The sequence below is a fragment of the Amblyomma americanum genome, chromosome 3, assembly GCF_052857255.1.
Source record: "Amblyomma americanum isolate KBUSLIRL-KWMA chromosome 3, ASM5285725v1, whole genome shotgun sequence".
Taxonomy (NCBI): Eukaryota; Metazoa; Arthropoda; class Arachnida; order Ixodida; family Ixodidae; genus Amblyomma; species Amblyomma americanum.
The window spans coordinates 113,086,818-113,111,860 of NC_135499.1; the positions used below are offsets into that span (position 1 = coordinate 113,086,818).

The 25,043-nt window shown below is 42.2% G+C and overlaps 1 protein-coding gene across 3 annotated transcripts in view; it reads right to left on the reverse strand.

The window, feature by feature from the left end:
- Positions 1–232: 232 nt before the first annotated feature.
- The window catches only part of CROT (Carnitine O-octanoyltransferase), a 71,614-nt gene continuing 46,803 nt past the window's right edge, over positions 233–25,043 (reverse strand). For 2 of the 3 annotated variants that reach the window (XM_077657720.1, XM_077657719.1), the window contains exons 4-15: positions 24,626–24,750; positions 23,544–23,761; positions 20,931–21,044; positions 20,556–20,657; positions 19,101–19,181; positions 17,859–17,969; positions 17,272–17,402; positions 14,009–14,132; positions 11,861–11,939; positions 8,657–8,750; positions 6,677–6,796; positions 233–5,560 (exon numbers count right to left, since the gene is read on the reverse strand). In XM_077657720.1, the coding sequence (XP_077513846.1) occupies positions 5,440–5,560; positions 6,677–6,796; positions 8,657–8,750; positions 11,861–11,939; positions 14,009–14,132; positions 17,272–17,402; positions 17,859–17,969; positions 19,101–19,181; positions 20,556–20,657; positions 20,931–21,044; positions 23,544–23,761; positions 24,626–24,750 (1,420 nt within the window). In that variant the 3' untranslated portion in view covers positions 233–5,439. The remainder of the gene's footprint in view (positions 5,561–6,676; positions 6,797–8,656; positions 8,751–11,860; positions 11,940–14,008; positions 14,133–17,271; positions 17,403–17,858; positions 17,970–19,100; positions 19,182–20,555; positions 20,658–20,930; positions 21,045–23,543; positions 23,762–24,625; positions 24,751–25,043) is intronic. The other variant, XR_013313283.1, reaches the window with a different exon arrangement.

Here is a 25,043-nt window from a genome sequence, read left to right on the forward strand (position 1 = left end):
CGCCCTCGCAGCTGCAGGAATGATGTTCGCTACGTGCCTATAGAGGGAGCTAGTACAGCGAATGCGGTAACACGTCGCCACTGCTATTGCTGCTGTGCTTGCCTGGCCGCGGTTGCCGTACAGCAGAGCTCAAACTTTCATTCAAACCAGCACGCCCACTTAGACAGCAGTGTTCCTTGTTTGTAATCGTTTCAGCATGAAAAATCATTTGCACATGCGTACAACAAAAGTACATAAAAGGCGTCCGATATGACTTTATTACAAAGAAAATATCTTCCATTTACATATCGGCGAAACGCTTGCATTGATACAGAGATATGGGGGCACACAGCAACAGCCATCGAGTCCCGCTTTTCTTTTCACATTTACGGTGTACAATGCTGACCACACAGGAAAAGGCGCGGAGCGCTATATTATTAAGAAGAGCTAATGAGAACATGGGTTCAAATCTGAAACATTCGTACATTTCCAGTGCCACAGTTTAACTTGGCCCCTTTGGCCACAAGTCAAATGCCGAGTAGATAAATAGCTCACTGGGAATCCGGTTGCAGCACAGTAAGAGCTGGCAAGCTCGAGACAACTGTGCATGGTTAAATGTGGCGAATCTGCGCAAGCGTAGTTTCTCCAAGTCCATTACTGGCTGTAAAACGCACTTGCTACAGCACGTGGTCCCAGAATTCTCAAGCAGCGCACATGTTATGACCCATGGTTCTTAATGATCGGACCTATAGCTACAAAGCCAGGAATGGTTGAAAAATGAATGCAATGAAGGTATAAAAAAGTAGTAAAAAAATATGTGCCCACTGAATGACAATGATGCAATTGCACAGGACAACTTCAAATCCCATGAACAGCTTTGATGCAATAAACTCAACATCAAATCCACATACGAAAACGACTTGGTGACAGGGCTGAAGCGCTAGGAATAGCAACCATGAGGAAACGTTGTAATTCACTAGCATGACCGGATGCTAATGTGCTCTGCTGCAATTTCGAAAATGTTTAGCAGCCAGGCCAAAATGCAATGCATGTTGTTTGCAAACTTGTGCCTGATCATGAACAACTTCTGGAGTAGGTGTACGCCCTCATTTGTATTCATTATTAATGATACTTCAAACCAATGTCCAGTTTTATTTTTTGGTTCAGTAGGGTTACAAAACACCAGCATATGCACATGTGCTAATGCTTGCAGGCTGACATTTAAACACAAGAGCCAGCTTCACAACTATACTACTATATTCAGTTTCATACATAGCAGTCAAAGCTAGCATGCCTGCTAGTTTAGGACAAGTCCGTGCCCAAAAAATAGTTTGCCATGCAACCAATGTGAAGACAAGCACATCTGGCTGTCGAAGATCTCACTGGCATCCTCCTGCGCTTCATTTTACCTCTTGCCACATTTTACTCTTGCGACTCATCTAGACTTCGAGAAGTAAGAATGACATGCAACAGTATATGTGGCTCGTCGGCCAAATCACTCACTCATCCATGCCTAAAAAGTAGTTCACACTCAGTGAAGCACCCGAACACTGAGCGCATCACAGCTTCGAAGGAGATTCCCAGTGCTAGCACTTCGTTTTATAACATTCTTTAGCATCCAAACACTCACCAAGGCTTTTTGAAGAATGAGTGGTTTTGCGGGCGCACACTGCTTATATGCAGCCTCCACAGAATAGACTGCTGTTTATGAAATGGAGTATAATACACCATGTTAAACTAGAGTTTTGTGAGTAAATGGAAAAATAAACAGGCGACACATGCACCTTATTCATAGCGTTTTTACTCGCCAGTACCTAGCCAGGGCTATGGCCTCCAATAGAAAGAGATTTCCTTGCAACCTGCGATAACCTCGAAGAAATTCCTAGACAATCTTGCGTGATAAGTAGCGGCGCACACAGAAAATTTCCACGTGTCTGACCAAACAAACTTTTTTCCTGTCTGCTGGCTCTGCATTACGGCACTGCTGTCATTGAAAATACAGGTGCACAGGTATATTTCCTGTCCGCGGGGTCCCACTCCAACTTTTCTTAAATGCCACAATAACCTCATGTTACTTTGCAGTCAAGGTTCTCTAACATAACATTACCACTACCTTTCTATCCCTCAAGAAAAGAATAACTATATGTGCTTCCAAAGACTCCAGCTTGTCTGTCATTTGTGGTGGCATATTGCGAACAATCTACAAACATGTGTCTGAGGTGGGATTCTCGGAATGCAGCCGCACACTAAACGCAGTTCAAACAAGGGGGTGGGGGGGGGGGGAACGGACAAAACAAACATGCATGGCATAAAGATTCACAGCCTGAGCCTAAAGTTTTGCACCAGCCAACACTATGACATACGGCGAAGCCATGCATGTTTTCTGTAGTGAATCCAAAAGCCTGAGGATCAGGTGGCTTGGTCACCACCAAGAGGGAACAAGGTTGAAGTAGGCAAAGTCCACCACAGAAGAACTGCGTGGCAATACCCCGCACGAAATCTGAGCATTGACATGCCATATGCCCAAGGTTGTGAGTGCAGTGCTTTGTGTCATAGTCACGTAAAGGCTCTTTAGCATTGGATATACTGCTCCGCCACATATGCAGCCATGCTTTTAGGTGATGTATGACACAGCATGAGTGAGCTGTGGTTCAGAGGGTGTATGTGCACAATGAAGTGAAAGCCTCAGTAACTTTGTGACATAAACTTTACGACTTAACATGTGGCATATCAACAAGACAAAATAAACTGTGTCTGCTACTCTTGCTTAACATACCTACCCTGTCCTGCACTCAGAACTCAAAAGTACAAATGTAAACAGATTGCTACAAAGACAGAATGCGGACTGAGATTACTAAATAGAAGAGGCAGCCCCTACCCACACCAGTACCGTATCACAAAAAATAGTTAATTACAGTGGACTCCCATTGTTTCAAACCCACTTAATCTGAAAATCTGATTCATTCAAACTACCGCTCAGGTCCTAATAACACAAGGTATATTAAAAAGGCTTTCCTTAATTTTAACTCAGCAAACCTCAAAAAACTGATTTTAAAAAATTTTAGGGTCCGTCGAGTTAAGAAGTGACTGACACGTAAAAAAAATATAAACGTGATAAATATGAAAGAACAAGCAAAAGGGTGGAAGCAACAGTGGAAAGATATTTTAAAACAAATGTTAGATGTGTAGAGGAAATTCAGAGAAACTGCAGCTTTTGCTTTGCATTGCTCTTCACCTGAATACAATGAACATTTTGCGGCCAGTCTAGTGTCGAAAGAAACTTCACCCATGTTTCGTATGACAAAGCACCTGCAAGTCATGAAACCAGCAGAGGGGGAAAAGCATATCTAGTCAGCAGCAATATTCCATTCACAAGACAAGCAACACTTCACCATTTTTCAAATGTCACACAGTATTCTAAATGTGCAGAGGATCACTTGTAGACACAATCAGAGAAGTAAAGCATAGCACGAAGGTAACTATGAGACATTTGTTTCTTTATGCATCACATGACCTCAGTGTCCAAAAGATTGCATAAAGCATTTGTAGGCTTCAGCAGAACATTACAAGACTTCTGCCACAAAAGCGAATAAGAGACAATGGTGCAGAAAACTTTCACCGCTTGCCTTACAGATAAAATAAAAATTACAAAAAGGCATCTCGTTAAAAAGTTTTCCTTCATAGAAAAAACAACAGTTCCACAACACACAAAGGACATAGCACATAGTGCACTGCACGCACAGAATTCGAGTGCAGCTGTGCTTACATTATGGTCGAACGAATCACTGCAAAACCTGCGAGTGGCTCTTTAGTCAGGGCAAACTGCTTTGTCCTTCAGACCTGCCTTCATAATGGCTATTCCAGCATGCTTACAGAAAAGTAGAAACACAGGCAGGCTTAATCACCATGTTTCAATAAGCTACGTCAACTGTTTTTTAAATAAAAGAATGAAAAATATTAAGTAAAAGAAAGGCCCAAATACTTTAAGTAAACGTGTCATCTTAGCACCCCAGTTTAGCATGACACTTTCTAGAACTCATGTTGGCAAAGAGCACCACATATATAAAGCCTTCCTATTTACAACACACACCCAATACCAACACAGAGGTATTTCTTACATGCATCCGATCCTTGGTGACAAGAATACCACCAATTTAATAATCGGTTCTATGATCCTATTGAACATGCCTTAGAGCTCTTCATTTTTGGAACGCAGGTGCATGCTTGAATCAGATCAGCATGATATGTATGCACATTCTGTACTTTGTTGTCTCAACTCATATGCACTAAAAGCATGCCAAAAAGCGAACGCATCATTTCACAGCATTGAGAGTTTACCTTTTTACATAAGTATTCTGTGCAAAAGTAAAATCAGTAGTAACTTTTTAGTTCACTTGATAAATTCTTTTTGATTGATATTAGGGGATTTATGCACGCCATTACACAATCAAGATTTGGAAGATCAAAACTTGATATACAATCACTTGTACAAAAAAGCTAAAATCTTTGTGTAAAGGATCTACCTATAATATTCACTTGGACTCTTGTGTAGCCCAAACATGTAAAAAAAAAGAATGGAATTACCCCCTATTGTCAGAAGTGAGACTACTTATGGCACTCACAGAACAAAAAAAAAACCTTCAAATGCAACTGAGCCATTACTAAATATGAGCACAATAAAAAATATAAATATACTAGAAAGCAGAAATTTCTGATACGGGGCCACAAGTATACTGCAAGTAATTTTGTTCCAAGTGAAACAAGAACATCACTGCATGTTCCATTTGTCTTTTCACGATAAAGCAAAGCTTTTGGTTGGGTTATATATCTTTGGCAGTACAACACAAGGTTAAGAACAAGCTCGATAAATATAAACTGCTACACTGCCAGCTAAACAGGGTGGCAGCAGGTGAGAAGGCCCCCATTGCTATTACGTCAACTCACCAGCCCCAACATACCTAAATGCACTTTTTTCTATTCAGAAGGAGGCAGTGACAGTTGCCAAGCCTTTCCCCCATCTATGCTTCCAGACATAAAATCAGTACCGTCCGGACTGCAAGGTTTTGTGCTCCTTCAACGGAGAAAATTCTCTCTGCAAAACTTTGCCCACAGAAGAACCTTACAGTAAAAAAAAAATCAGACTGTACACCTTTTCCCTTGTCTGTATAAACACCACACCTGAATACATTTGTTTTGCGCTGCTCGTAGAAATATAGAGTACAGATCACTGTGGTAAAAAAGGCTAATTATACAGATAGCTACCTAATAAAAAATCGGCTAGAAGAAACAACGTAAAAAACGTGAAGGAAAGAAAGCAATAACGGCACGATCACAGTGTCATGGAGGATCCAATCGGCACGCAGCCCTTGGTCTTCGGCTGATCTACACTGGGCAGTGCATGTGGCTCATCCAAAGCATTATAATAATACATCTATTGTGTGGTCTCTCCGCTATCTCCCATTAGAGCTTGGCTGAGAGCAGCAGGCCCTGTAGGTCAAACAAGGCCTGCTTGATGTGCTGATACAACGCCTCAGCGTTAGTCTCACTGCTCTCCTTGAAGGCTGATAAGGCAAAGATGATCCTGTTCAAGAAAAAGGAAAGATAAGAAGGCAATATTTTGCTGAGAGGAAAACAGAAAAGACAAAAAATCTCAGCTGGGACTCTATGTGCAAGTCAACAATAATAGAATTGTACTCCCTTGAGTGTACTCTGTTGAATTGTTTGATAAGCTACTCCCTTGAAAAGAGTGCATTTCTTGCACATACTTTAATAAGATAGTTTAGTAAAATAATAAGGTACTCCCCTAAAGGCAGTGTACTCTCCAGAGCAAGGGAGTGCACTCCACCCGAGCATGTTTTGTTGAGTTGTTTGTTTGATAAGCTATTCACTTGAAGAAAGCTTACTGTGCTGAGTTCACTCTGTTAAGCAGAGTACTTCGACAAGCTTAGAAGCAAAGGAACCTTTTTACCGTTTTAAAACAATAATAAAAGGATTCGGTTAAGCACTGCCTAACTATCCACAGTACCAAATGGCCGATTGGTTTGCATCATTGTGGTATGCTGTGTAAGGAGAAGAAAGGTTATTATAGATAGCTGGAAGCTTGACTGAACCGTTGAGGATGCCCAGCCATTCACCAGCCTGACGAAAGTAGTGGGAAACTGCAATTGCTTTGGCATGAGGAATGCAATTAGGGACTCTCAGTTGTTTAAATTAAGCAAGTTCCTTTACGAACACGACTACCAGATGTCCCTCTGATAATGAAACATCTGCCAGATGTCCTTGAAGGTAAAAGGAGGGCAACTTTTGCCACAACACCCAGTGTTCACAGCTATCAAATAGATGACCACAGGCGTGAATAAATGTTTTCCAGCAAACTCATCTGCGTGTGTCAATCCGAGTTTAGTAATGGTGCGTAATGCTCTTGCAAAGCTTGATGTTCTAAGTTATTGACTGCCTTTAGAGTGCACTATGTATTCATCACCATTGCTGGTACTTAACATAGTCCATTTTCTTCATTTATCAATACTCAACATGCACTCCAGGAGCAGCATTAGCTCTTGGAGCAGCAGCCTCAGAAATGAAAGACAATGTTCAACTCTAGAGTGCTAAGCCACCCTTTTCTTTAGTATCTGGTGACCAGTGAGAACAAATTCTCAATCAGAACTTAAGGCTGAGATATCAGTGAGTGCCTCCTCACCTGTTCTCTTCAATGCTGTAAAAGACACCGTAGCCATCTGTACACATTGGAGCTACACAGCCAATGAGAGGCGTGTAGCCGTTGCAGCTGGTTGACAGAATGAAGTTCCCATTGCCACCACTGAAGGGGTAAAAAAAAACATGAGCCCTTTGCAATCAACCAGTGGCAGTAGCACGTTGTGGCTTTTCATCCTTCATGAAGGCATGTACATCAGACTGCAAGTTATGAAATCCCTTGCTGTTTTTTTTATATTGGCGCCCACTATAATGCACTATCTATGTACTATGTTTTCTGCTGCATGCCTTTTCATTATTTCATCTATATTCCTTGCACTTTACATCCCTTGCCATGTTTTCTGGTCTACAAGTTGCATCTAAGTACAAGGCACACCCTGCTGCAAATAGCAGCTTTTTCGAGAAAATCACATATAAGGCACACAAGTGTATATGACGCACCATTTCAACCGTTCATTCAATTAGTGCTACAAAAAATGAGCTAAGGATTCATTTATTAGAGACTGTGATGAAAACACACTCCTGCGGCAGCTGCCATGCGTAGGCGATCTTCGAGCTCTGGTCAGTGTGCCTTCTTCCCGCGCTCTGCCTTTATTCCTGTGCTCACAGGAATCCTTTGCATCTTTGTGCTAGTCCCAGATCATTTTGTGACTCACGTCGAACTGCCTCTGTGGTTCCCTGTTCCCAGTGCATATTCAACGGCACGCAAGTTGTAGTTTACATCATAGCTCCTTGGCATTTCAAGTCGTGTCATGTTGAGCGAGAAGAACACATGACACATGCGAACACTATACACGTAACACACATGGAAGTGACGCCAACGAAATCGATGCCAAAAATGAAACTTGCAAAGGCAGATGTTACTATTCTACCCATAAGGTAAAATTGAAAAAACTTGGCTATTTTCATCATTTACAAGCCAATTTTTTTTTTTAGAACATAGTTACTGGACACATCAAAAGATGAGGCATAAAGGCACAAAATTTTTCTCGTATACAAGTAGCATCGTTGTATATTGTCACAAAGTGGTGACGGCAGTCCAGTAGTCAGGAAGACAGGAAAAGGCTTCCAAAAGAAACTCCTTATTTGGCCGATTCCTGCTCACAAAGAATTGAACGACTTGGCGGTGGTGATAGCAACAAGTGTGCTTGGCAGTTGTTGAAGGACAGATTACCTGCTGCTCTCAACTACACTCAATTTAAAGCTGGCAAGGAACCACCGAGATAAGGCACCAAAGCAACAACATGCAAGAAGTTGCACATGGCTGTTATCATTTGAGATAAGTCAGGTCATCTGGTGTCACAAGATTAAGTACAAAGATTTGTGGTAATAGGATGCACCAGCAATAATTCAGAAAGAAACCGTGGCTTATACACCAGAAGATCCCATAGTTATATATGATCTGCCATGCTGAGTGTGCCTCATTTTATTTTTTACTGCAGCAAGTGCCATTACAGTGAGACTCATTTCTCTCTAAGAACTTTCACAACTTTCTCTCATGCAGCAGACAGGTACAGAACTCCTGGTAGCAGCTACTGGACTTTTATTTTTTCCTTCTGCTTTCTCTTGCACGGTTCCTGATGTTAACATGTAATTCCAGTATTCCCTGGTGAGACAAAGCACACCCGAAACCCCATTTTAATGATTATCAATAGGGGGTGACACCAAGACATGAATAAAAAACTGTCACTAACCAAGCTGCTTTCTTCCTGCAAGTTCTACAAGTCTGCTTTAAACTGTTCCTCTACTTCAATAACTTGGGCTAGTGTAATGTGAAATATAGAGAAAGCGCCACAAATTCCTGCTTTACCTTTTCACAAGCCACAAATTCTTGCCAAAAGCGACAACGGCAACAACAGCAGGCAACAGAAGCAGTATTCCTCAAGTGGCAGTACAACAACAAACTACAAGATGGTAAGGACAACATTGTTTGCAACCAGGTTTAGATCAAGAGTTTAACACTAACCTCTTGATAAATGCAGGGTCCATAAACAACTCTGGAATGGGCACACCCTCTTCCACAGCGGTGAGTGCAAGGCCCATTAAATGACGGTCGCACCCTGGCCAAACAGGAGCAAGAAAAAATAAATAAATAAATAAATTATTTATTTATTTATTTATTTATTACAACCTCAACGGCCCCATTAAAAGGGCATTACATGAGGGAGTGGAATTCAGGGCACATGGTTGATTCGATGGATTTTTGAATGATGATGGGTCGGAGTGAAGTACGACGGTATTCACGGTGTCACGTCGTGTGTCTCGGCTGAGGCGCATGACACGTAACAATAACCCTGATTCCATTGCTCGATTTCAAGCTGCGAAAAATGAACTTCGTAATAAAATGCACTCTGCTAAAGATTTCTATTTCCGCGTTCAGCTTCAAGGGCTGCTTAGCAATAACCCTCGTAAATTTTGGCGATCTGTCCTACCCTCAGGCACTTCATCTACCTCATTCGTTATTAATGGAGAAATTGTCTCTGACCCCGCTGAAATATCTGATGCATTTAATGCTTACTTTCATTCGGTCTTTGCACGTGATAATAACATCATTCCATCTTTCAGTCTTCCTAATCCTGACCGTTCTATCTCTGATATCACGGTTAGCACTCAGGGCGTTTTAAATCTTATCTTGCACCTTGACTCAAAAAAATATCTCTCAATTATTTTTCAACAATCTCTTTCTACTGGCATTGTCCCTTCCTCATGGAAACTCGCCAATGTACTCCCGCTCTATAAATCCGGCAACAAACAACTTCTTTCTAACTATAGGCCGATCTCTTTAACTGCACATTCATGTAAGATCCTAGAGCACATTATTTATAAACACATCATAGAATTTCTTGAAGCAACTAAACTTCTGTCAAGGGCTCAACACGGGTTTCGTAAGGGATTTAGTACAGTGACTCAGTTAACAGAATTTGCGCATGACATTTTTCTCAGCATAGATGCCGGTAACCAAATCGATGCCATATTCATCGATTTCTCAAAAGCTTTTGACACAGTTCTTCACTCTAAACTGTTATGCAAACTAAAAGTCATTCTCAATAACTCTCAACTTGTTGACTGGATTGCCGATTTCCTCTCGCACCGCTCCCAGTCTGTTCGCTTCAATTCCGTCGATTCTTCGAAAGCTGACGTAACCTCAGGTGTTCCCCAAGGCTCTGTCCTTGGCCGTTTGTTGTTTTTACTTTATATTAATGATTTGCCTGACAGTATAACCTCAAAGATCCGTCTATACGCCGATGATTGTGTATTGTACCACACTATTAACTCTGTCAGTGATCAATTCCTTCTGAATGAGTCTTTTGGTATATTCTGTGATTGGTGCAATACGTGGCAGATGAAAATCAACTTCAGCAAAACAGTTGTCATGTCTTTCACCAACCGCCTATGCCCTTCTAATTACAATTATTCATGCCCTTCTAATTACGATTATTCATCCCTGCAAAGGGTACATGAATATAAATATCTTGGCGTTGTTTTTTCACACAATATGTCATGGTCAAAACACATCGATCATATCACAGCTAAAGCTCTTAAAAAGGTAGGTTACTTGAGGCGCACAGTACGGGATGCTCCTAAAGAGACGAAGTTGGTCATGTATAAAAGTCTAATTCGCCCTATTCTTGAATACGCTTCCAATGTTTGGAATCCATATAAGCAATGTGAAATTGATCAGATAGAATCTGTACAACGAAAAGCTGTAAGATTTATTTTTCGCCGCTACGACTTTCATTTTTCACCCTCATCTGCGATATCTTCCTTAAACATAAGTCCGCTCGCATCCCGCCGGAAAACTGAGTCCTTAAAACTTCTTCACTCAATAGTGCATTCTGCTAATTGCCTCTCAGAGAGTAAGCATATCACGTTTTCAAAACCATCTCTAACCAGGAGCCATCACGATCTTAATATCCAACCCTTTTTTGCCCGTACTAACGCTTTCAAATACAGTTTTTTTTCGCGTACCGTGGAGAGTTGGAACTCTTTAAATGGAAATATACATGCCTTTTCTGTGTCTGATTTTGCGTCTGAAATTGAGACGTAGCATTATATGATGTTGTATGCAGCGTTTGTTTCACATTTTGCCATGTACCCCTTTATGCACGCAACTGTACCGCATGATATATTTAACCACTCCTGCTATAGCCCCTGGAATGGGGCTGCAGTATTTTCAAATAAAATAAATAAATAAATAACACTATCTCTATTTGCAGGATTAAAAAAAGTCACTGTGCACAATGCACTATCACTGTGACAAGCAGAAATATGTGAAACATGAATGAAAATAAGCTTTGTATACACAGCCTGATATGACATGAATCCAATTTACTGCATGTTGGGTAAACATGATTAATGAATAATTTCTGGTGCAAGAGTATTTTAATGGCTAAAGTATTGTTACAGCATGCACTGTGCTTGCAGATGAACAATGATACATATAGGCTTTAAGAAAAGGGAACTGCTCCATGTGTTAAACATACAAAAGCCCAAGAAACATGCTGTGTTAGCTCTAATGCAACAGGGCATGAAGAAAACAGAAGTGGATGCATACACAGTTCAGAATAGTTCATCAGGGCCTTAAGTCCTTCATAATTACACTTAAACAACCGTATCTACTCTTACAATGAACCCCTTTTTTTCCATAAAAAGTTGACTACATTTTGGGGGGAGGGTCCACTATGAAAACAAAAAAATATGACACATTTTTGTAAGAGTCGAAATTCCATATATGTCCGTCCTCCCATCCATCCACCCCTCACATTCCGTCCTGTCCATCCATCATCAACAAAAGCGTGCGTGCGGTCGACAAGTTTCATCCCCACGTCCCTCATGTCCCTCACTGATGTTTAGAAACATTCATTTCAAAAGATGTTTGAAGTATTCTGGCACAATCCCACGATTTTGTAATAGTCAACGGCACTGGCCAACTGCTGAGAGATAATGCAAACATGCCGAACACTGGCCCTGAAGGACAGGTGCACATCTGTTACGTGAGGTTAAAAAAACAAGAAAGGTTCTCAAAAACAAAAGTGGGGGGTAGACCCATTATGTGAGGGTTCATTACACGAATAAATATGGTACTGAAAAATTAATGCTATCTGCTAGTGGAACATCACCAGAAAGTATCACCGGACTGCATGCACTGGAGGAAACTCATGTTGCTCACCATGGTTCTTGCAGCATTCAACCATCAGTTCTTCAAACTTTGTCACAGCCACTTTTAAGAGATCCAGGACTTTTGTTATCTGTAAAAAGGGACATAAGTGAAGCACCCTTGAAGTGAATGCAAAAACTGTTCATGCTGTAACATGATCAGGTGTGGGCAGGACAACATTATTTTCTTTTTAAATACCCAAATTCACAAATGTAACAAGGTCACCATGCACTACTTAATCTGACCTATTAATGCAGGATGACAATAATAAAAATATAAAAAAGAAGCACCCGGGGTTGAGCCAGTTTACCTATGTAGCAAAAGTGTCCTCTAGCGGGGAAAAAAAAGCAAGACAATCATATAAATATCAGGAAGAGAACAAAAACCAGTCTGCCCTGCCTTGTAAGCATAAATCTTATATTGTTCATTATACTCACATTTTTAATTTCACCCTGTGCACTTTTATTGTTAGGAAAAAGAAAATAGTGTCTACACAGCAAATAAGCTTCTTCCAGGTAGTATGCATGATGCCTTAATAGACTGTTCAAGTGTTGGCCTCATAGAGTGACCGCCTGTGTGACAAAATTACACTGCTTCCTGCGACACTGTTAAGCCACACTATATGATCTTGTTCATTATGGCTTGCCATATGAAGAAATAAAGCCTTAGGTCAAAAAAGGTTACAGGCAGGTAGCGTCACCTGGCAATGAGCATCCTTCCCTTCTTTACTCTGTGCCAAGTCACTTCTTTTGTTGCCAAACATTGCGGCAGTGCATTCACAGCAATGCTGTGATGCAGGCACATGGAATACAATTTTTGGTTTTCCTCGTACCTGATAACGTGCATCTATTTCATCTTGCTTGAACGAAAAGTAAAAGGCTTTTAACTTCTGATATTCACGTACAGGTGCTCACTAAAGTTTTCAAAGTACAGGGGAGCCACGGGAAAAGAATGAAAAGAAAACAAATTTTGCCATGCCTAGAGGCGCACCTTGACATCGAACACTGTGGTGTGTAGCTTGTACAGGGAAATGAAGAGCACATTCTGAAGTTCCTAGCTGCATGCTAGCACTGTCAAGCAATTAAGCATTATCAACGTTTCCGTAATCCGAAAACTTCTGCGCGCCCTTGTGCTATCTATGAAACAAATGAACAAGAGTCGGGGGCAAGCATCAGTCCAATAGCCAAAGTTTCGACAAGAAGACTTGTCTGGTCGAAACCTTAGCTAGCGGACTGACGTCCCTCTGCAAACCGCATTCATTTTCTCCTCTGTTGTCAAGAGTCCCTCCTTCCTCCTTCCTGAAAATCTCTCTACAGTGGATCCTGTACTATCAATGTCAAACAAAACACAACCTGAACTGCTGAAACACAACAGGTAAGTTGAGATTATGCTTTGCTACACAATATTAAATACATAATGGATTAATTATCACTAGCAGAGTGCAGTGACTGCCCTTAAAATGTGATTATGAATGGAGCTAATAGCATTCTTTCTCTACTGATAATTATTTTTGTCATTTTGAGATTGCCCTTCATGTTTCATCAGACTGACTGTAGATCCACCATAGAGGTTACTGCTATTCCATGCGTTCTTATATGTGCATTTGTAACATTTGCTTATTTTCACTGAAACTACTTCCCATGTCAGTGGCTTATGTTCTATTCGAGACTCAGTGTCACAGCTGTCATTTACTATGACAGTGATGAGACTTTCATTCACACTAAGTGAGCGTTCATCATAAACGAGCCATTATAAAAGGAATCAATTGCATTTCTGCTTGCACACTTTCACTACAATATATAGTGCAGGAAATAATTTGCATAGGAAATGCAAAAATTATTTTTAAAAATTATAAAAACAAATAAATAAAAAAATATTTACATTCCTGTCCCTAAGCTAACTGCATATGGTATTATTGGAAGTGGAAAACAAATGTCTGAATCATATGATGTTCCAATAATGTAAGGTTACAAAACTGCACAAAACATTCTTTTTATAGCAAGTACACTTAATGAAAGTACATATTATCATCGACTGCATTTATGAAGTTCAACACACGATTCGCAGTCAGTACAAATTGACATCCTAAATTTACAGGGTGCAGTGTTGTCACAACTTCGGTCAAAACTCACAACCATGAGTGCAAGTCAAATAACGCACGGAGGTTTTGCCGTCCAAGGCTGCCTGGACAAACTCCACCAACTCTGGCGTGCACGCCCGGCATGTCTCAGTCCGCCCATGGTAGAAGCCGCGTGTCGATGCCGTGACATAGGTAGCACCTGGCCTGCACATGCATATTGCACAAGGGTGTCAAAAATAAATAAAGAAGGAAAACAAACCCATCTTCAAGTTTGAATGCATTACTGGAGCAATGTTTCATGTGTTACTAGAGGGGTAAAGAAGTCACTGTCGTTACTTAAGCCTAAATTAATCTGTGGTAAAGATTTCTGTACCTGATAAGCTCCCAGACTTAAACAAAAGGTTTTGAAAGTGTACTACAGTTGAACCTCACTATAACAAAGTTGAAGGGGTGATTACTTCGTTATAGCCCATGTTGAATGAGCTTCCAAGGGGAATCATCATTACTTCATTATATCCATTAGTTCTTTCTTATAAAACGTTTCGTTATAACGAGATTCGACTGTATTCCTACTTAGTGCGCTTTATGAATGTGACTGGCAGAGCTATGCATTTTTCATTCGCTGAGTTACATCTCTTGAGATATATACTGCATTCACCGGAATGTAGTGCAACCATGACAGAAATGTGAGGGGCCGACTTTGTGGGCTCGAAAAAGAAAAAATTTAGTATATACGAATGCAATGCAAGAAACGAGTCTGTAGTGCACTGAAAGTTAGGCAGACGTTTATGATCAAAAGCACCTAAAAAGATGGCTTCCCCGAACTTCGACTTCGGAAGGTGCAGCAGTCTTTGAGCCTAAGCATGACATGGTACTCGCTAGCACCATTACTGCATGAAGGTTTCAAAGTCCCTTCGTTTAAAAACTGCGCAAAAAATCAGATTGTGGATTGTAGTGCTATAATGTTCCAAAGTGACTCAGGCTATGAGGGCTGCTGTGAACCATGCAGCTATGAACTGAATGGTGTGCTCTGCACTTTCCAGTGCGACCTACACAATGCAGCCACAATGCCTAGCTGCGAGTCTAGGTTGCAAGGAAATTTGAATTTTTCATGATTTCAGCATGCTAAGAACTTTTGTGGGCGCTTGTACACCTATTATGTGCAAACTGTACATAATCTCTTATGTACTGGAAATACGCAAGCTCAAAGCTTTTAAAGATATTTTAAAAGTTAACCTGGAATTATTACTCCAAATAGCCACTCACTTTCATTGCATCAGGAGTGCAATGAGCTTTACAGAATGCTAAAACGTGTAAGATTTACAAGTCCCTCAAAATTACCACGCATATACATTGTAAGTCGACTCGAATGTAAGTCGACCCCCCAAATCGCATTTCCGAAAAATAAAAAAAACTTCCGAGGTTGTTTAAGCTTGGCCTTGAATAGCTGAATGCGATAGCATTACCCAGCGGCCCACCGTTTATTGCCAGCCGTTATCGGCTGCCGTGCGCTGGGCGTGCCCGTGGGCACATTCCAAAACGAAAATGTATGAGTCACTGGACTACTCGTCCACACTTGCGCCATCGTCCTCACTACCGCTGCCGTCGTGGTCGCTGCTGCGGTTCCGAAGCACGTCGTTCTAACGTCGTCGTCCAGCGAAATCCCGCACTTCGCAAACAGCCACATCACAACATCGCGTGGAACAGCTAAAAATTGTCCTCACTGCAGCTGCCACACCTGTACTGTCGTTGCAAACGTCATACTTGCAGCCCAGCGCACGGCTGTTCGTTTCTTCGGCGTAAAAAATGGCAGCCATCTTGAATGTAGTTCTGAACGAGCTCCAAACCTGGAGCAGTAGTCAAATGCGCCAGAGCCAAAGAGAAAACTACACGTGAATGGCATCGGCTCTTCCGCCGGCTACCGACATTCCCCCGGCATCACTGCCGTTCCGAGTGGGGGTGCCGCCTCAATTGGAACAGCGGCCCTTCCGTCAATTATCAACGCTCCCCTGAGCGCACATTTGAAAGTAAAAAGAAAACTTGTTGGACGCTTCAGCTTCCCGTAGAACGTGATTGCGTTATCGGGCCGCCGCCGCTTATCAGCAACCACAGTCAGCAGCCACGTGTGGGGTGCCAGTTTGCTGCTTACCGATAGCCGCCATTAGCCGCTGACTGCGGGCGCGCGGCGGGGGGGGGGGGGGGGGGGGGGGGGGGGGGGGCAGGTGAAAATATCAAGTGGTTTTACAAATGGTCCCCACTTGCTTTCAAGTGGTACCACAAGCCTGCAAGTGGCCACAGCTGGGGCCACAATCCATACAAACATTTGCATATTTGGCAAACAAGACAATTAAGACTAAAACGACTTTTAAAATAAGAACCATTAGCAGCTTAACCTACTGAATGGCATTCATTATTTGCTCAGTCACTGCAGTCGAAATCATAAGAAATAACTGCACTCAATGGGCAAGCACCACTGGCCCTAGTATGAGAGTGTTCGAAGTGGAGTATATATATGGGAACCGTAGTGTGTTCTACGGATGTAAACATGAGCCAATTTTACTAATGTACATGTAATGTACAATGTATGTAATGTATATGTGTTTCTTGTAAGTAATGCATGCTTGTAAAGAGTGTGTGTCGATTTCCATGACGGCATACACAGTTCTCCTGTGAAAACATGGGTACGAAGGCTGAGCATTGCCCTGCAGTCCTCACATATCAGTTTTTCTTTTGCACCTTAAAAATGATTCGAAACCAATTTAAAACCCAGTTGGAACCAACTGAAATATCATGCTGGTTCTGAGTGAATTTTCCAATGATTTGTTTTTTTGGACCAGGTATCAAATGGTCCTTTTTGTCAAGTGGTCCCACTTCCTCAAGTGGTTCCACTTGCAAGTGGTACCTGTTCCATAAACCACTTTGATGTGGGCCCACTTTGTATTTTCACCTGGGAGGGGATGCCAGTTCTGCGCATTGACATAGCAGCTGCTCAAGGCCAGCACCAAGAGCGATGTGACGGAGCCAGGCAGCAAAAATGCAACCACGCTGTAGCATGCCTGATATCTCATTTGTCTTGCCTTTACTTATAGAGTGATTGTTTTCGTTTAGATTGTAAGTCTACCCCCACTTCAGATTTTCAAATAAAAAAAATAGGTCGACTTACAATCATGTAAATTTTAAGAATTTTAAAGTTTAGTGAAAATCCTGCAACCAATACCATCTGTGCCTGGACATTATATTTTAGGGCACACAGTTCATTCGTACAAATTATGTGCTCTGAAACACGGATGGTTTTACATAATCGCAAGAGCCAAAAAGAGCAAACAATACACAGTCCACCTACTTTTTATGCAACTTGTAGTAGGCCAACTGGATCGCGACCTGCAGATAGGCTTCTGGATGGATTCGCACTGGCTTCATGAAGCCCTTGCCATAGCCAGTGAACACATCACACAATACGTCCAGGTTGTTGCACTGTATACAAAACGGAGCACAGTAAGTGCTGGGTGTTAGGAAAGTACTGCAATAGTGCACCAATTATTGGGAAAGCCTCTAGGAAGCGACATCTGTCATGAAAAATTAAACCCAAGGCGGTTCTCAAGAGTATGTGTTTCAACCATGCAAGCTGAGTGCTCGTAAAGTATTCATGTGCAAGCCCTTGCTGTGTTTAATGCAAGATACACCTTAATTACCTCCCAGGAGAATGTTAAACAATATTTCCCTGGCCTTCTATTCCATTACAAACTGATGATGCACTCAGACGTCAATAGAACAAGCACCCCCTTTTGGCATAAGTGTGGTGTAAAGGTAAAAATGCAAGGCGTAACATCCTATCCTTTGACAGCTTTGATTTAGAGACACCTTTCTGAAGAAAAAAATGGTCATAGCAACTCTGAAAATTAATGAAAGGTTCGAAGTGTGTTGCCTTACCAGGGCGTGGTACTCCATCTTTACGCGTTCCATCTCCGACATGAGATGGTCGGTGAGATGAAAGTGCAGCTCTTCCGGCATCGGGAGGGACTCAGCGACATCGCCATCATCCTGAAACACATTTCCAAGTGAGCCGCTCACAACGTTCACGATCTCAGTGCGATCACTACAGTCTACAAAAGCAAATGAAATGTGGCATGCGATTAGAAGTCTTGTCAGTGACACAAGGAGGCAGAGCTACAAAGCTGCTCTCATTAGTTCAGTAACATGGGCTTCAGCTATTATAAAAACCGGAAATAAAGAAACATTTGTTGCCTTACCACTTGTAACTACCATTTACCGTTTGTAAGAAAGATTTGTTCCTTTATTTCAAGTTTTTAGGCCAAAAACCAAATGCCACAGTATGCATCACAATCCAAAGCTGAAGTTTTCATATGGCAACTGAGAATGCTAAGCAATTACAAATGACACCATTCACACCCACATTATTTGAGACCATGGTTAAGATGAGAATATACAGCATATGCTAGATTACTCTATGTCTAAGGCCTGGAAATGGCTGTGATAATTGAACTTAGTCTATATTTTTGCTCGATCAGATGAGTAATTATAGCCCGCAATTAAAAGATATTAATATGAATTTACAACTGAGCTTTTCCTGACCTTTCTTTCCAGACAGTTCCTCACACTCTCAGCATATGTGATCAGAAAGGGGCCCTTCTAACCATTCACACAAACAAAAACGAGAGCATCACTAAAAACATGGATGTGGTGTTTTCAGTGAAATCAGCTAGTGAGCCCTTTTCATGATGACAACTGCTAGCTGAGGCCTTCAACGCATCATTCTCTCTCTTTATCCTGTTTGGCTCACGTGATGCAAAGAAACTAATTACAGGCCAATCAAAATCTGAAAAACCACCTATGAAAGAATTTGATGAGATTTCTTAGACTCCAGAGAACTCGAGTGTGTGCAACATGCCAGTAACATTCACGAAAAAAGCGTTGCATGGATTGACTTAATTGCCAGTCTTGCACTATCTCTCTGCATTTTGTATAAGTATTGTTGAAGATATGCTTGCACCATCATTACACACTGCTCGGTCAGTCTTGTGTTTTGCATTACAGCCCCACAGCTCCAATGTGACGCCAGACATGACGCTGGGGGTAACTAAATAAACTATCTCACTTGCTAACTAAAAATAAATAAACTGACCTGTACTTGTCACACAAAAAAATGCTCACCTGATTATGCCGCGTTGCAAGGTACGTTAGATGGACAAAATGAGCACAGGTCACAGGAACCATCCCATCAAATGGCGTGTGCTGTGGATGTTAATAATACGAAAAAAGAAAATAGTTACAATGCAGACCTTTTCCACTCAACGAGTATGTGCTACAAACAGAAACAGTGTCTGTAAAACCACACAAAGAAAAACAAGCCAAGACACCATAAAAACCACAACTAGTTTCAAACAATCTGAAATTTAGAGACAGTACTGTTCACATAACAAACTACAAAGTTAATTCCCACATGCAGACACTTTTTAGAATAGAAGCGCATCAGATTCGCATGGACATATACTTCAGGAAGGAGGCCAAAGGCAGAATTTTGACAAGGGCCCTCCTATAATACACATGAAACATTCAGAAGGAAAGTAAAGCAGCGTAGCATAGGTGACAATGCTTGTTGACAAACTATGGCCACACATTACAAGAGCTAAAAAGAATGTTTGAATATTGGAACATTTGTATTTAGATGTGATAAAAAATATTGCATCCGATTCCATTAAGCACAATATATTTCAATTCAACTACTGCTGAAATGCTAATGCTGAAAGAAACAGTTTTATGCATGTATGGCGCGTGTGAAGTTGCATTGCTAAGCAACTTTCGACACAGTTGCAGTAGCCTCCAAAATAAATCATACTTTTCATGTTAAATTGCATATGCACATTCCTAGTAACCAGACACGCCAAGCCACTGATCAAGTTTGTATGCAATTCAACTGCCAGCACAACTACAAAACATTGTAAGGGTGCCAATATTTTTAATTCTGACAAAATACAAATGTCATATGAGGATTCGATTCTACTGTTTATATTCAGACTTCCATATTAGAACTAACATCAGGTCTGCTCCTGAGGTGTTCAGACATATGCCACCCTAAAGTTTGCTTGCACAGTGCAAAAGAGCACTCCAAAGAGTACTTTCAGTATTTTTACCAGCAAATAATGAAGCTGGTTCCAAAATTTATGTAGTCTACAATCTGCAGAAATAAGTTTATCTGGCTTGACAAGTAATGCCGTAACACCAAACTAGACTTTTGAGTGCACAGCCAGAATTTGCATGAAGTATTTGTTTTTTCAGGCTACTTACATATTTATGGCATGCATTGCCATCTGATCCCATTTGTTGTTGCGACACTTGTGCTTATTATGTCCTAAAAAGGATTCCACAAATAATTCTCGACAATCGTAGTGCCCACATGAAAACATAATGCATCTGTTTTTCAGCAGCAAGCAAGAAATTCTAGATGTCAAACTTGAACATTGCTAACAAGGCATCACTCATTGTTTTGTGCTAAGCTCTTGATAAGTTCCTGAGGTACATTTTCGCATGTACAAATACACACTGAAAACAGTAAAGCATGTGAAATTGATACAAGAACTCTTTTTTTCTTCGTTAACACATACTTACATCAGCAGACGAGCCCAGAGTGAGGTTTTCGAAAACAATGAACGAATATGACTTGTCTACCCAACGATTTGTACAGTCACCCTTCAGGCACTCGGTCATCACCTGCACAAGCAAAAGCCAGAAATTTATTTGTTAAAGAAAAAATTTAGAAGTTTACAAATGGCCACCAGGTAAATAAATGCGTGCCTAGAAATGGTACATCAGCAAAAGCAGTTCGACAACTATACACGGCAAAAGAAAAACAAGATGCGTGCAAGCTTGTGGCTGGAAACAATTTTGATTTGCCCTCCATACAGCAATATCTCAATCCCCAACTACATTTTCATTGCTGAAATAAATTCATAAATGCAAAGGAAAAAAAAAAGACCATGTTACCTCTTTTCTATTGGTGGGTGAAGCATCATCTATGACAATCGCAAACATTGAATCTTCGATCAGGCGGAGAGAACGCTCATTGTCGGGATGCAGTTCAAGCAGAACTCGTCGGTTCTGTAATGCACAGTTGAAAGGTTGAAAAAGAAGTTAGCGCTTCGAAGGAGCCATGCAATTCATTTAATTATTTTTAATTTTCACTCATGCTTACTAATGAGAATGTTTTGATAATTTGGATTGCACAAAATCTTGGAAAACATTGAGCAACCATCACACTTCTCAAGCAAAAAATGAAACACGAACAAGACAACTGAAACGAGAACAGCAAAATGAGAAGATCTTAAACGGGGCAGCAATATAGCACTTTATTTTCACTTGAATTTTCAATTGAAATTTCACTTTTTGATTTTCACTTTTTTGCCAGCAAAAAAAAAAAAAGGAACAGCAGGCTGTAGCTAGTTGCTGGAGGAAGCGCGAGGCTGGCATGCCACTCGTGCGACATAATAGACGGACGTTACTATGCCCATCTTAATGATATAGACCAACACCAATCTGTGACGCAAGCAAGATACGGTGGCGCTGCTATTGCAGGCTGCGACTAGGGGCGAAAAATAGGGCTGGCACCCGTAGGAATACATGCAAACAAAAGCTGTCAAAGTAGTTTTCTGATTTTACAGCGCGTCTATGGTGTCATCTCTTCGTGAAGAACAACCAATTTCATCCTAGGACCGATTGTGAGAGTATGAAACGTCATTTCGATGGCGACGTAGGTAATTTAGTGCAAATGCACTACTTCGCAAGAAATTCTGAAAAGGCTGATGTTTGCCTGAAGCCTCTCAGATACCTGCAGAAATAAAATAAATATTGCCCCAACTGAGTTTCGAACCCGTGGCAGCACAAACGGATCAGCTACACTGGCCACTGCACGACAGCACTATGCTATCGCCGCAACTGATCATGCCTTGTGTTAATCTGCTACATGGAACCGCACATAAGTGGCTCCCTGGATCAGTGGTCCTGTCAATCATGTTTTGAGCTACCTGGCAGTAGTGACAGAGGGATGTGACCTGCTTGCATTTGCTTTGACAACATTTTGGCAGAAATGTGGCACTGGAGCAATAGGCTGCCGGCTTTCAATGGGTTCATTGGTGGTGGAGTTGATTTAGAGGAAAGGAAAGGCGCATAAATGGCTCCCTGGGTCAGTGGACACTTCCATCCCACTTCCAGGTATGTGGCGGTGTCTGCCTGAAAAAAACTGCTTTTGCACAATATTTTGTGCTAAGCAAGTCTAAACCGCCACCAATCTTTTTTCAAGTCAGTTGTATCTGAGTAAAGATATTATTCAAAATGCAAGAATTTCTTAGACTGGCTGATTACTCGGGCCATTTTTCGGGTTCCGGTGAGTACGAAAAATCCGTCAGCGACATTCGGTTAGTGCTTGTCTCTCTCCTACTACGCCCCATTTAGCAGACTTCTGACTGTCAATACAAAATGATCCAATCCTGAAAATCATTTTTCAAGCTACAACAAGGGTCAAATCAGCCCACAAACAAGCCAGCCACATGTAGGTAAAACATACACATGGCATTGCAATCTGGACAGGCATGACTGGGATTTTTATAGAGACAGCAAATAAAACTCACAGGGTGATCATGATACTCAGTAGTGCAGTACTACAGCGCAGCTGTTGTGGGTGATTTCTGCACTTGAATCATTATGTATTTTTATACTAAGTATTAAACACACATTATTCAGATACGGCACATCTTTCTCAATTCTTTTTTATTCTGGTAAACAAGCGAGGTGTCGAAGATGTCATATGAGAGATGACAACATAATTCTGAGAACCAATAAGAAGTGTCCTATAAGTCATGTGAGTGATGACGTCACATTTCTGAGTACCAATTGAAGCACTGTATCAGTCACGTGAGTGAAAATTACGCGATCCTGAGAACCAACCAGAAGCATTCTATGATGCTCGTAATCGACCCGTGGTGTACGTGATCTGACAAACCACCAATGCCACTCAGCCGGCTAACAATCAAGTCACTAACAGCTGTGCAGTAAAAAAAAATCCAGATAGTCAATGCGATTTATACAGCAGAATGTGCGTTAGCAAGTGGCAAGTCATGTGCATGTGTTCTCCATGCGCAGGCCCCACGGCATCCTTTGTGGAACTCGCACACCTGGCATTAAGGGTCACTGTCCTCTTCACTTCCCAATTCCTGCTTGGACCCCGTTTGGTCCGCTGTGGTAAATATCCGCTCTCGACATACCTCCTCTTGATCTTTCCTCTCCACTTAAAACCGTCTCCACCACCTCCACCCCCCTAGGCTCCCAATGTGCTCCCTCCTCTCCACCCTCACCCCTTCTCTCCCCTTATCTGACTGGCTGTCGTACCTCCTCTCCACACTACCCCACCCTCCTCTTCCCATTCCACTCAGTGGCATTATACAACATCAAACGGTCAGGTTTTGCGAAGATGGGAGTAGTAATGTTAAAGCATTAAACTAATGCACTAGCTCCAGTGAGGACTTGGCATGAAAGGGCAGTTAGTGCTAACGCGAGCGACGTGAGGATCGCCCAATAAGCAGAGTGTGCCTGCTGGAGACCGACCTGGGCCCAGCTGTCCCTGTCGCCGTGAGTGAGGGTGCCCACGCCGGCTCCTCGTCCCATGCGCGTGCACGCGTCGTTGATACGATCCAGCTGGGTGGCGATCTCGGCCGTCGTGAGAGGCTCCCGCCGATCGTTGAGCACATCGAATGTGAACACGCGGCCGCTCTGCAGCACCACAACATGGCTGGGAGACTCGCCCGCGTAGCTCTCCTCCGCCTCTGAAATGGTTGACGACGAGACCGAGACACTGAAGGTTCTCTACCAGAAGCGACTAAAAATAAGTGCGAACGCGGATACAAAAAAGGGCGATGCAAGCTTGCAGCTTCAGAAAATGCGCCTGCCAACCAAACCACAGCACTGAATGACAGAAACACTTCAAACAAGTCAGAGACACAAAAGTTCTTGCGCTTATAATTTTCTCTTGTGGTTAGCTTGACTCCGAAGGCGACGATGGACAGAGGTACTCCCCCAAGCAATGTAGAGCACACAGTTTACAGGAACTCTGCCATGAGCAGTGGGAAGCAAAGCTGGCTCACACAGAGCTCCCCCCTCAGCGCCAGCTGATCGGTCAGGCCTGGATGGCGTATTCGCCAATGCATGGTTCCCGGGCCTGGGTGAACCACCCGTGTAATTACTTTATATTAATAAAGTTTACTCTCTCTCTCTCTAGAACAGACCCAATGTGAGTTCTGCGCCTTGTCTTTTTAGAGTATCTCTCTGTCCGTCGTTGCCTTGGCCCTCTTTCAAATTAAAGAAATGCATACGCACCAACAACTCAGCTTTGAAACCCTTTCGCGCTTCTACAAGGCAATGGAATGAAGCCGCTCTATCCCACATCCCCATCTGCTCATTCTCCTGTTGAAAGTGCCCACGAGGGAGATGTTGAAATGCCTCTCCTCTAGGCTGTTGCAATTCGGTTCTGCAGCCGCTTCCCTCACGCTAGCGAGAGGCGCACAAAACAGTACAGAGAGCAATATGGCAACACCCAGGGAGCACACGGAACCGCAGTCTAGTAGTTGGGCTTTGCTAACTTTCTGGAGTTAATTTGCTTGTCCTCAATTCGGAGCGTGATGGCAGCTCACCTGTGAGAAATTTGCTGACGAGCACGTCTTTGCCTTCGGCTGGAACTCTGGTTGTGTTGAAGAACCTCCTGAACTGGTGCATCGTCCATGGAATCTTGCGGAATGACTGCGGCTTTAGCCTCTCCCTGCAGGAACAAGGGCAAGGTTTCAAAGCTCTTTCCGCGTGTTAATGCAGAAATGCACTGTAGGGATTGCAAGCCATGTATTTTTCGGCCCCTATAACACTTTTAGTTGAAGCAGTGCTACTGTCACTCTGCGAAACTGTGGATCTGAAGTCTCCCATGTGGCAGCACCATACACCCTCGATCCACCTGCGCCCACCCCAACCCCAAACACCTTTACAGTCCATAAGGCCTCCGCCCACTAGAAGCCCAGGAGCAGGACCAGTGACCTCCGCCCACCTTTAGTGGGTGGGAAC